We start from the raw sequence: 12,589 nt of genomic DNA, 5'->3' as shown, positions 1-12,589 counted from the left end.
TCACGAAATCGTGATCTTCAAGCGTGCGAGTAGTAACCAACAGTATTTTTGCAAGGGCTTTAAGTGTGTGTATTTTAACTGGTGTAACAAATATAAACACAATTATTCTATAGTATGGCAAGTATGCAATGTGGAGTAGTGGATAGCACGCCTGCCTGCAGAACCTAGGTGTAAGTTATTATCCAGTACAAAGCGGTTTTTCTTTATCGCCATAACTAGACATGAAAGACAGACTCTCAAATTTATATATACTGGTATATAGGTTTGTTTAAAGAATACTGACATGAATATAGTATTTTATAGCAAATGAAAGACCCTACAATAAGAATATATATAATCAATCTACGCACTCATCATAACAGCTCGTTGTCTCACATTGGAGTCGACTGTTTCGGTCATATGCTGCCAGTGCCCATGATGGATTTATAGCTTTATTTCATTCATTGGTTAAAACTTTTAGTTGTATTACTTTCATAGAAAAACAAATGATCTACTTATTGAGATTTCCAGTAGTTTTTGGAGACATTGATTCCCTTGTTAATATTGGGTATTGCTCAATATATTGCAGTAGCTCTGGTTCAACATCTCCCTTACCTATTAGGCTGGAAGCTCTGCAGGTGTTGAGCTCTATGGCTCTTGGATATCTCACAATGCTGAGGTAAGTCCCGCCAATTACTCTTTTGTCAGTATTATGTCATTTTCTACCGATTTTATATCCATCTATTTAGCTGTTAAATATTCTATGCAAAGGTGTGTTAGAATTGTTTAGTCTAGAACATTTCCCTGACGTTCAATATAGTACAGATTTTAGGCCTGAAGTTGGAATGTTTACTTTGTACTGTGTATGGCTAATAGTGGCAATGGAATTCATTCTTTCAGTTAACCAATATTGCGTAGACACTAATCCTTGCATCTATTGTAGTAGATAAAAACAACTTTTTTATTTTGCTGAAGGCATCAGCGGTGTCTGTCACTAAAGTTGATAGGCTGACCTTTGTAGGTCAAGCTTGTCTCACCTCACCAACATTTTAGTGCAGGCCCTAGCTGACAGAGACCCAGGGGTGCAGCTGCACGCAGTCAAGGTTAGTGTTAAACTCTTCGCAAATAAATTCACACGCTATTATGGTGCTGAAACATAGCCTTTGATTCAAACATATTCTTATTAATTATTAATAAGCTTTGATGCAAACATGTCTTGTGAGCCAATGGAGTCTTACTTAGAGAAATCCTGGTAACTAAGAGAGAGTTGAACCTGCCATTCAATAGCGAGGAGATGAGCCTCTATTATGTAATACTAGTACCTAGTATATAGTGATAACTGTGTGCACAATTATTCTTAATAATGGGAAGGTTGCCGAGTGTCATAGTGGTTAGTGCGCCTGTTTGGAAAATGAAATATTTAAGTTTGATTCTCGTGCAAGGCAATTTTTTTTCGTAACGCTCTTATTTTGGCATTGGACAGGCACGGCTGTTATTAGAGTAAAGATTGAATTTTAAATTTAATGTCAATATTGTTTTTAAGGCTTCCGCATAAACACGTTGTAAAAATAAGCCTGTTTTTACACTTTACATAGAAATAAAAAAGAAAAGTCATCTGTCCTCAAAGGACCACGTCTGCCGAAGATTTACTATGACTCTTGAATTATTTTCAGCCGATTCAGAGAGTACTCAAGGCCGGAAGATTCCCCTCTGGACTCTGCCATACTCTTCCTCCTTGTTTTATCAAATTAATCTACTTTAATATAATATAATAACAGAAGCTGTTGGAAGGCATGGCACCTTTGTAATCCTTTTTTTGTCAACCTGGTCCATTCCATCATAGCCTACAGTGCCCTTCTCATAGCCTTAGCTCATCATTTTTGATGGCGAGTTAACTTTTTAACTTAGAATAGGATTATACAAGTCAACCGCAGTCTCTACAGCCATATTTATCCTCGGCTTTACTAGCTCCAGAACTTTGTATATTTACACACGCGTTGAGATGTACTGACACACCGCTCGTTTGTAGACATCAGAGAACTTGGCATGCGCTATCTCTAGGCACTTTTCTAATGACGCAGTCTCTGCTGACGACAAAATATTCTCCGTAAAAGAGGCTCTCATCTTCTGGGATTGTCTTTTGGCTGGTCCACTGGTGGAGGTACTACAGAGTGAAAAACACACGCAACTAAGGGCCATAGGCTGCGACTGCCTTTCTAACATCGGAGCTAGAGTCTTTGAGGCTTTGGAGGTAACATTGACAATGTAGTATTCAGCAAAGTATTTGTCTGCGGTACTTGTAGCCGTTACTTGGAAGTTTGTTAGATGAAGTAATGCAAGAGTTTAATGGCTTTGGCAGTTTATAAGAGCAGTTTTCTTTATATGCTCCCATATCTCATATAGCACAAATTCTACGCAAAAATTTAATGGCTCTGGCAGTTTATAGGAGCAGTTTTGTATGTGCTTCTACAACGTACCGTCATATAACGCTAATTCTACATAATGTAAAGAATGTAAAGCTTTCGCTTCGTACAACGTAAAGGGAAGTCGGTGCAAGTTCTCAAATTCGATTTGAACCTCGTGGTTAGCCTTAAATATATCGCTTTCCCTTTTGTCGCACTTGAGAGAAAACGACATATAGAGTGATCTCTATGTATACTAGTATTCTGACAGTCTAGTTCGCAGTGAGAAATCGTCAGGTGTGTCGATAAAGCACAGATAATAAGTAGCTGCGCAATTATTCGGTGTAAATGTTAGAGTGTCGGTCTACCGATATGAATATCATGAGGATGAAAGCTATTGTTTATAATAGCCTTGAACTTTTGTGATGGATAAACGAACAGACAGATAAACGCCAATTTTATTATGAAGTGATATTTTAGTTTTACTTTATTTTAGAAATGTGAAACATTTTTATTGTTTTTCCATTGCAAAATAGACTTTGCTGTTTAAATAACAAAAAAACTGGAGGTAAATTGTCATTGAAGGTGTGCAGTGTCCATAACTCATTGTAAAATTATCACAATCAAGTTTTTTTTTAAGATTTCAATTTTTTTTATGTATTTAATTAAATATATACAAGAAAATCTTCACCTAACATTTACTGATGCTATATACATACTTATATACATACATATACATATATACGTAGCCTACATACATATGCTATATACTGGCCATATACATGATTGTATCCTCAACTTCGCAATGGGTGAACTAATATCATCTAGAATAGCAAAATGTAGCTCAAGTTTGACCTTGATCATCTCTCTTCTATCAGGTCAGGTTCAATTTCAGGTTAGTAAACAGATAATTTGCCTGACGATGCTGCTCGGTCTGACAGCTGATCCAGAGCCGCTAGTCAAGGAGTCTGCTGCCAGAGCCCTAGGAGTATATGTCCTTTTTCCTTGCCAGAGAACTGATGTGAGCTTTGTAGCAGATGCTGCCAATGCTGTCATAACTTGCATGGAGGAGACAAACCTTTCAGTAAAAGTCAAGTCATCATGGGCAATGGCTAATGTCGCTGATGCTCTGGTCCTCAACATGTAAGTTTGGGTCATCTGCTCACCTCTTCAAGCCTGTTTCTGTTTGTAACATACACTGTGTTCTGCCAGACTGCTGACACGCTATGGAATGAGCTGTTTGTTGGGTGTATGCTGCTTGTTGTCTGCCTGTTTGTTTGTTGGCTGTACCTACACTATTGCGCAATGTAGGTACAGCCAGAGAGAGGACCAAGAGTCTAGTTCAAAGCTACCACAGGAAGTGTAGCCTTAGGTGCTATGGGTGGCATAAGCTTTTATAGCCCTCGTTATAAAGTTTGTTTCTCATAAATACACAGGGCAAGAGATGACTTCAGCTCATTCGCTGAAAGTTTCTCAGATGTCCTGCTGGTCAAGCTTTTCTCATCAGCGACCAATGCTTGCTGCGGGGAAGAAAAAATACGTTACAACGGCGTGAGGGCCCTTGGGAGTCTCCTGCGCTACACCCAGCCTCGGACTCTACGTGAGTTGCTCTGCTTGCCCACAATTGTACCTTTTTCCACTGTTTGGTGATGATGAGGCTTGGAGACAGGTCAGCAATTAGGCTTTAAAGTTTAATGCAGCAGTTATATTTATAGACTGTCATAGTATTACTATGGCTGCTGGCATCTTACCACTAGCAATGTATCATATATTGATTTTAAGACCGCGCGTGTTACTACTGATAGGAGCTTATGACAAAGGGTATTTGGTAGTTGTCCTCTCTTCAGTTTTTATTGGGCAAGTAACTCCTGAGCTTGTCTATATTCTTACTTTTAAGTCGATTGAGATTGGCAGATAAAATTATTTGTATTGCGTGTACATTTTCATTTCACATTTTTACTAGCTTTCTATTTTTCTGTCGCTATTTTGTCCTGTTTTGTTTTTGATGTTATGTAAGGCAATGCCTCATCAAAGGTTTTAGTAAATTTGTTTTGTGCACCGCCCAACCACTTTCTACTTTGCCATTAAGTAATAATGACTTAACACTCTTCTTAGTACCTTGTATTGCGAGCAGATAAAATACTTCTCCTTTTCAAAATGATCATGGAGGTCAAGCCCATTTGAAACAAACTGTTGATTCTTTATCAAGGAAATGTGTACATCATGTGAGCTCTCTCTCTCTCTCTATGAGAAATTGCCAAATGTTTTCACTTGATCTTGTTAATGCCCAGTAGATGTAATATTAAAATTTTACTCATCAATTTCCTTCAAGTTACTCAGTTTGCTGATAGTGATGGTATTACAATTAATTTTGCATGCTGAAATATGTACCCAAACATCATTTTATTGCGCAACTTGGGAGCAACTATATCATCATCTCTTGGCAACATATAGCCTGTCTGGTGAGAGCTCAATTGACAGTTAAAGATAACCGTGTCACAATCATCTCAACTTTCGACACTCCAGGAGCACATCGGGGCTTGTTTGTATTTTTGGAGAAGGAAAGAAGGAAAGAATGGGTGTTCCAGATAACTGGGGCTTAGTCAGTGTCATAGTTCTGCCAGCAACCATTCATGTAGATGTCTCAGTCTGTTACTAACTAAGGCCCTTTGTATGAGCTACATATGGCAGTAAGGAACATAGCTATATCCCTCTGTATGAGCTACACACGGCAGTAAGGAATCTAGCTATATACCTCTGTATCAGCTATACATAACAGTAAAGAACATAGCTATATTCTTCTGTATGAGTTATACATAGCAGTATGGAACATGGCTGTATCCTTCTGTATCAGCTACACACGGCAGTAAAAAATGAAGCCTACTCACTCTGTGAGAGCTATTTATAAGCGAAGGCCTGTTCCCAGCCACTAAAGCAATGTATAGGATGTATACGCAAAATGGTACTGTGCAAACACCTGTAGTCGTATGTCAATTGTAGAGAAGCGTAACATGACAGATGTGATTGAGAACTCCGTGAAGCTTCTAGTACAAAGCCTCAGCCAAGGAGTGATGAAGGTTTGTCCTGAGATAAATAAAGACCGCTACTCTCATCACGCTTGTGTAATTGGCATCAGTTGTCTTCTCCGATTCATGCACATGGTTTGCGCTGGCCACCAAGATATCGAGTATAATTTTGGGTTACTAATTGATGGGGACTGCTTTTATCCCGATAATCGGTTAATCTTTCGTGCATCATTTGATACGGCGCTGTTTTATTTTGTCCTTGAATCAAGAACGTTTGTTGTTACTTTGCACTTCGAAGATTGCTGGGTCTTTATGTGTTGTCCTTACGTGTTGCAAACTAATTTTTTTATACACTCTTGCTCCATTTAGATAATTCTTTGGAGGAAATCAGCTTGATTGTTTGTATTTGGTATGCTAAAGGATCGGTAATCTTCCATAAGTATACAGGCGTAGGTTAGGTGTCGGTTTTTGCTTCTCCCTAGAATTAATGCATTAATAATCACTATTGGGCGCCTCAGGTGGCCAACTCCTTGCGCAATGCTTCCCTAGTGCAAATAATTTCATATTAGTTGATTGTTCTCATTGCAGGTCTTCAGCTTTTTGCAAAATATCTTCAAGCGATTAGTGACAAACCAAACCGGCAATGTCTCAGTAACAAGGTCAAGGTCTTTGATACCTTTGATGCGCTCTAACTTAAATATCTTGTTGGTTAGAATTGTATGTAGGGGTCGTCTACCAATTTTATTCAAATGCAAACACTGCTGTTTCCTCTCAATTTGTCATGGTAGCGTTTCATCACTTCCTGTTAACTTATTTCAACTCTTCCATCTGGGCCATCTGTATTTGCTTATTCTATAACCCATCTGTTGTAATGATTTTTTTTCATTTAATAGTTATTTAATAGTTATTACTGCTCTGGTGCTATTATTATAGGTCAGGTGGAATGCTTGCTACGCTCTGGGTGGCCTTCTACAGAATGACTGTATTACAGTCCCGTCTGCCACCTGGCTGGTTGGTCAACCTTTCCTTTCTTTTTCCTTTTTCATTATTCACTGCACTGCGCAATCCTTATTTGACATGGTGTCACCTTTCATTCCAGACTCGATATGTATTCAGAATCCCTTTGAAAATTTCTTCTTTTTTTTGACAACTTTTTATATCAAAATATCAATGAATGTTTTGACAAGTTTTGGGTGATAGGACACCGAATTGCACTGGGTGTGTGAATAGTAATTACAGAGCGGTTTGAAGCGTTTTGTACCCGTCCCTTTTCTTCATTCATCTGGAGCTTTAGAAATGCATTCGATGTAAATAATTGCTATTTGATAATCATTAGAAATATGATGAATTTTATTAGTATTTGCATGAATTAGCCGTTGTGTACATATTGTAATTTCAGAGTCGTTATACAAAACTTTATTCTACTCCTATTCATTATCATATTTAACTACCTTGATCTGGTTTAATCCGCTGCTTCAACGCTCATCCGTGAAACATAAAGCATTCGTCTATTCTTAGCCTTCGATATATCGAGCATTTCTGTTGTTTGTTCAGGAACAAGCTTAGCAGCACCGGCAAGCCTTACCATGAATTCCTTACTTCATTATTTTTCATGTATATATACATTATATTTATGTATGTGTATAAGTGTACGCCTGTACATGTGCATGTACATAATTTTTTTCCAATAGAGTCCAAAGGGATATATTTGCATCAAACAAGCAATGCCTCGTTTATATTTAATGCGTGTTGACATATTCAACTTTTACTGCGTGTTGACATATGCGACTCTGGCATTTATTCTAAAGGCTGAAGCATACTAGCGGCAAAACTGACGGTGTTGTGAAACACAAGTGCTATCATGAGCTTTGGAGGGGCTGCTACATAAAGTATATTTGATGCATATTTGTGACCACAATCATTGTTAATTGACATATATCCACAGCAATTTTTATTACAACTTTCCATATCTTAATTATAGGCTTATATGTTTTACTATACATTTTTAATATTTTCAATTTTTCTAAAATTTTTGTGTTGAGCTGTGCTATATTAATTTTGAGTTAATCAGTATTTATTATAAAACTTTATTTTTTAGTTGGTGGGCTTTGAATGTCATTCTAAAGCCCACCAACGAGGCAACCTATTGGGATGCCTAAATATCGAATACTTGTGAATTTGCTAGCATCACCCTGCAACGTCAACGCCTACAGACTTCAACAAATTTGTTCGATTTGCGATTCTGTATAAAACTAGCTCTGGACCTTGTTAGTCTCACTGTGCACCAGATGCTAAAATTGGCATTGCTGAGATGCCTTCAAGGGGTATGAGGGCCAATCTGTATTGTTGGTGAACTTCCATAAAGTTTATCACTGAGTTGCTGCATGAAAAAATGTTGATTTGGGTATTGAATTTATTAAAAAACAACTTACGCGTTTTTAACGTTCCTAGATAACATGACTGTGACAGTTCGTTAGAAATACTTTACAAACCGATTTCAAGTTTATTAGTTGTTCAAGTTATCATTTTCTACAGGAGCAGGTTCTTATTGGTCTGTGTCTGGCCATGAAGAACAGTAAGAACTTCAAAGTGAGGATAAATGCAGCTCAGGCGTTGCAAACAGTTGCTCAGCGTAGTAAATATGGGCCTGCAGAGCTCTTTTCATCTATATGGAAATACGTGATTGAGGCAATGGAGATGTCTAGCAAAACAGAGGATTTTGCCAACTACAAGTACATTAGCTCTCTTTCACACCAGGTAAAGCACTTCCATCACTCCTTGAAAAAACTTCTAATAGCTGTATTACTTTCTCTCTCCTTATCATATTCCCTCGTATCACCTGTAGAACTCAGACACTCACGTCTAGGTGGTAGATTCTGTCACACAGTGCAGGTGATAATTTGTCACACAGTGCAGGTGATGTTCTGCCACACAGTGCAGGTGCTATTCTGTCACACAGTGCAGGTGCTATTTTGTCACACAGTGCAGGTGCTATTCTGTCACACAGTGCAAGTGATATTCTGTCACACTTTGGCTGAATGATAAAACATTTTGTTGGATCAAGGGAGGTAAATTACTTAAATTACCTGAAAACACACCATCATATTAGGCAATGAATACGCCCTGGGGAGATCAAGAGCTTGGCTGTGTCATGGAGTCCTGGAGTACCTTGAGCATTCGCTTTTCAGCGCAGCTTCTATAAGCTTACAACTTCTAGTATCAGATTTCATTGAGTTTGCTCAAACTTAAATCTAATTTGTGTGATGCGAAAGGCTGATACTGTCTTCTGTTCTACGCCTGAATGAAAGCTTGAGTCATACGGTTTTAGCTATCCCTTCTGTGAGTTTCACTTCTGATTATGAATGAAGTGTCACAGTTGTTCATCTTCTTTCAGAACCGCACAGCGAGTCAGCACTTTTGTAAAGTTTAGTAGGAATTGGAAAGAAAAATTGATGTTGAGTGAATGATTGTGGCACTGTTGTTTACTATAGTAATATCATGATGAGTCAGCAGGATTGAATTGTCTCTCAAGTTTGGTAACAAACATGGCCGATAAAAAAACATGGCCGATAATACAGGTCGATAAAAAACTTGGCCGATAATTAAAATGCTGATGAGAAACATGGCCAATAGTATGCTTGGCTGATTACAAACATGGTCGATCACAAAAATTGGCCGATAACCAACACGACCAATAACAATAGCTGTTGTCGATACAGCACATGGTTTTGTATTTATTTAATCTTTTCTGTTTGATTTTGATATTTCCTGTTTGAAAACTGTGTTAGCGTGTCCTGTCCTCTACTGACAGGTTGTACAGCTGCGCCAATTTGCGTTATGATAACAGCTGTACAACCATACTATCCGTAATCTATTAGGTCTTTTGATATCCTCTGTCACATAGCTGTTATCTGAGAATAGTGGCTGTTGCTAGCTATAATAGGTGGGAAGGTAATGTAGCGTGGCCATGTGTTCTGTGATTTCTAGCTGCTGAAAGCAACATCAGATTGCATCAGTGGTTTAACCGGTGTGCCCTGCACTTTTAAGGTGACAAAGATGCAAGGGTTGCAAAGTCAAAGACTTCATTGTAAATGCATAGTACTCATTCCCGAGTCTTCTAGTTGAGTCAGCGTTCGCAATAGGTGCCAAAATGTGTTAGCACTGCATTTCGCACAGTAAAGAGCGTACTGTAGCCTTGCACAGTACCAGAATCAAATGACTTCTGTTGTTGCCATTTGATTTACAATCTGTCAGCAGTTCCTCATAAAAGGCAGTCTGCTGTTTCATAGACGTTGTGTTGTACCCGTGTCGGCGGCGCATAAAACAAAATCTATGTTCAATAGCACCGCCAATTATTCATTGGTGTAATGTGTGCTATTGATTCCGCCGCACATCTGGTGTTCTGGCTTAACGGTTGCTGCGGACGAGGGGGTGACAGCATCGGTAAATGCCGACTGACAAGGCTAGTCTCGTATGGAAGACTTATTCATATTTGATTAAAGCTTGTGTCAAAGCATTTATTACAAGATCTGTATTGATCCCGTCTCAGCCATTACAGATGAGAGGCTAATAATGTTTACTAATAACTCATGTCATTACTCAGGATTACTAGATAATGGTTTCAACGGCTTTTCACTCGCTAATATAATATAATGCCGCGCACGCGTGTGTAAGCCTGAGGTGGAGAGACTCAAATGCCTGTTACCTCTCCACTCAAGATACGAAAACAATCACAGCTATTTCAACTGTGGTAATTGTTTGTCCAAGAATTTCTGGTTACTAGTTGCTGCGGTGACTGAGACATTATCGTTGTGTGTGGAAACTATTTACACTAATTGTTTTACTCATTATTTTTCCATCATAGCATAATTTTTTGGTACAAACAAAGCAACCTCTGGTGTTGAGTGACATGTGATAAGCATTACGGAGACATGACACTTTCCTTGCCCGATGCCTAAATACAGATTGTGAATATTCAGGGGCCAGTTCAGTCTACGGAGTAGTGTGGAGCCTTCAAACCATGCCTGTGATAGCCATTAAATGTACCACACGAATTTCATGGCAGACAAAAAAAGTGTCATAGTTGCTTTTGTCATTTGGTAAAACCACAAGACTTTTTTAAATTTTGGCATTGGCTGCCTTGACATGAGCATTTGGTTATTTTTGTAGCTGAGCCGCACTGTCCTTCATCTCGCCTCTCTGATGGAACATACAGACCTGGTCTGTCTTGCAGCCGTTCTCTTTAGTAAAGAAGATACCGTTAAGCAATTTCTCAATGCTACTTCTGAGCCATTAGGTAACATTTAACAGGAGAGACATAGCAGGCGCTTACAAGTACACTGTGATAGTGGTGCAGCTCGCCAATTCTGGAATTGCCTTCTCGATTTATTTTTTGATATAATCCTATCACCATACTTATCACACTGATCTCATAGGATTAACCTGATGGGGGAAATTCCTAAATGTTATTAAGGCAGACAGTGTTTGAGAAGTTATTCCGCGGATATCAGCTATAATGCTCTATATCTATTTGTTGGTTTTGTAGAGCGGTCCTCCTGTTTGTCTCATCTTGAGAAACTGAAAAACCTGCCTCTTGATAAATCCAGTCTTACCGTTTTGTTATCTCTTCTCTCAACACTGACACCTCCAGATGTTGGTGAGTTCTTCTATCAATATTTATACATTTAGCCCGCATATTTTTGAGGTTATCTTTTCCGTTCCGAGCTGTCAGACGTTTTCACTTTTATTAGCTATGCATATGCTCTCCTATTTGCATTGATTAGTTTGTCGTGTCACATACTCTTGCAAAGAGTGTTTGATTTTATTACTGAAGTTCGTGATTGTCTTGTAAATCTGGGACAATCATTCAACCATGGAACTTCATGAGCACGCGGAACATGTTTCAGACAAGGAAACTTATGGATACTCATGCTTTGGATTTTTCCCATTGCTCACATATGACATGTGACGGTTCATGATGCTTAGTCATGTGACACAAGGCAGCCAACTCACATGATGCTGTTCTCTCAACTTGCCTATTTCTTCTGTTATAATTCTGCAGTACATGTACAAATATTTAATTAAAGCATGTGTTCTTTCATCGGCATAGACTGTAGCGCTGCAGGTCATCAATCATAACGTCTGCTAGTATACCACAGCCGAAGGCAACTGTCAACAGGGATCAGATGCTTTTGTTTTGAGTTGGGTTAGTAATGGGCCTGCTGCGTTTTTTACAATCCTTCAAATGTCAGCAGGTTGAGATTTTTCAAACTGGTTTCTGGGCGCTGGAGTTTAGGTCAGGAAATTGCTTTGCTGTCAAATTCATTTGTATTTTACACGGATTAAGGCTGGTTCACACTATGTCACCATATTTTGGCATTGATGCCACAATACTTCGGTGATCGTCGATGATAACCATGTTTACACTATCGCATACTCATCCGCGTTTGCATCAGGAAGTACTCCGTGGCGTAGTGTTTTCATTTATCTTTTAAATTTTCCGCAGAGACCTCTTTGTTTTCGCGAGCTAGAATCAAAAACTAGTCCCGCAGCGACTATCATAAACGAATATGAATAAATCACTTTATTACCATCGTCAAAATGGTTCACACTTGAAAGTCAATCCGTCGATGCTCGGCGAAGTGTCGGGAAAGTTAGACAGGTGCAAACTTTCCCGACATGTCCGCGATGCTTCGTCGATGCCATCAATTCACGGTTCACATAATCGACAATGAACGCCGAAAGGAAAACGCTGACAAACAGCGCTATAGTGTGAACCGGGCTTTAGATGACATGGTCTTTAGCCATCATGGGTCATCAAAAATCCATTGTATAAAGCTTTGTCAAGCTCTGCATAAAGCCCTTTCATCAGTGTTCATAACCATTTGGAGATGAGCATCTCTGCAATTGAAGGGCAGACGATGCCCACAGTACTAGTGATATATGTAATAGGGGAATACATGCTTGGTGACTCTCCCACGTGGCAGCTTAAAGGTAGGGCCACATGAGACAAAATTCTCACGAAATCGGCGAAATTTGGACGAAACGATTCGTACGAATTGACATTTGGACGAATTCGTCCATCGTTGGTTGCGCACGATGAACGAATCCTGAATTGGACGAAATTCAGAAATTCCTACGAATCGTTGTTTGATTGGTCGGTTGAAAAGGTTAGTTGAATGT

At 39.0% G+C, this 12,589-nt stretch overlaps 1 protein-coding gene across 2 annotated transcripts in view; it reads left to right on the top strand.

The window, feature by feature from the left end:
* Positions 1 to 12,589, top strand: part of LOC137404402 (HEAT repeat-containing protein 6-like) — a 31,448-nt gene that overhangs the window by 17,783 nt on the left and 1,076 nt on the right. For both annotated transcript variants that reach the window (XM_068090610.1, XM_068090604.1), the window contains 10 exons: positions 569 to 658; positions 1,001 to 1,082; positions 2,009 to 2,230; positions 3,277 to 3,524; positions 3,818 to 3,981; positions 5,382 to 5,458; positions 6,341 to 6,418; positions 7,943 to 8,164; positions 10,577 to 10,703; positions 10,953 to 11,063. In XM_068090610.1, coding sequence (XP_067946711.1) covers positions 569 to 658; positions 1,001 to 1,082; positions 2,009 to 2,230; positions 3,277 to 3,524; positions 3,818 to 3,981; positions 5,382 to 5,458; positions 6,341 to 6,418; positions 7,943 to 8,164; positions 10,577 to 10,703; positions 10,953 to 11,063 — 1,421 coding nt within the window. The remainder of the gene's footprint in view (positions 1 to 568; positions 659 to 1,000; positions 1,083 to 2,008; positions 2,231 to 3,276; positions 3,525 to 3,817; positions 3,982 to 5,381; positions 5,459 to 6,340; positions 6,419 to 7,942; positions 8,165 to 10,576; positions 10,704 to 10,952; positions 11,064 to 12,589) is intronic.

The sequence above is a fragment of the Watersipora subatra genome, chromosome 1 (genome assembly GCF_963576615.1).
Source record: "Watersipora subatra chromosome 1, tzWatSuba1.1, whole genome shotgun sequence".
NCBI lineage: Eukaryota > Metazoa > Bryozoa > Gymnolaemata > Cheilostomatida > Watersiporidae > Watersipora > Watersipora subatra.
Note: the sequence above shows the minus strand (reverse complement) of the source record. Positions and strands in the feature narration are given on the sequence as shown.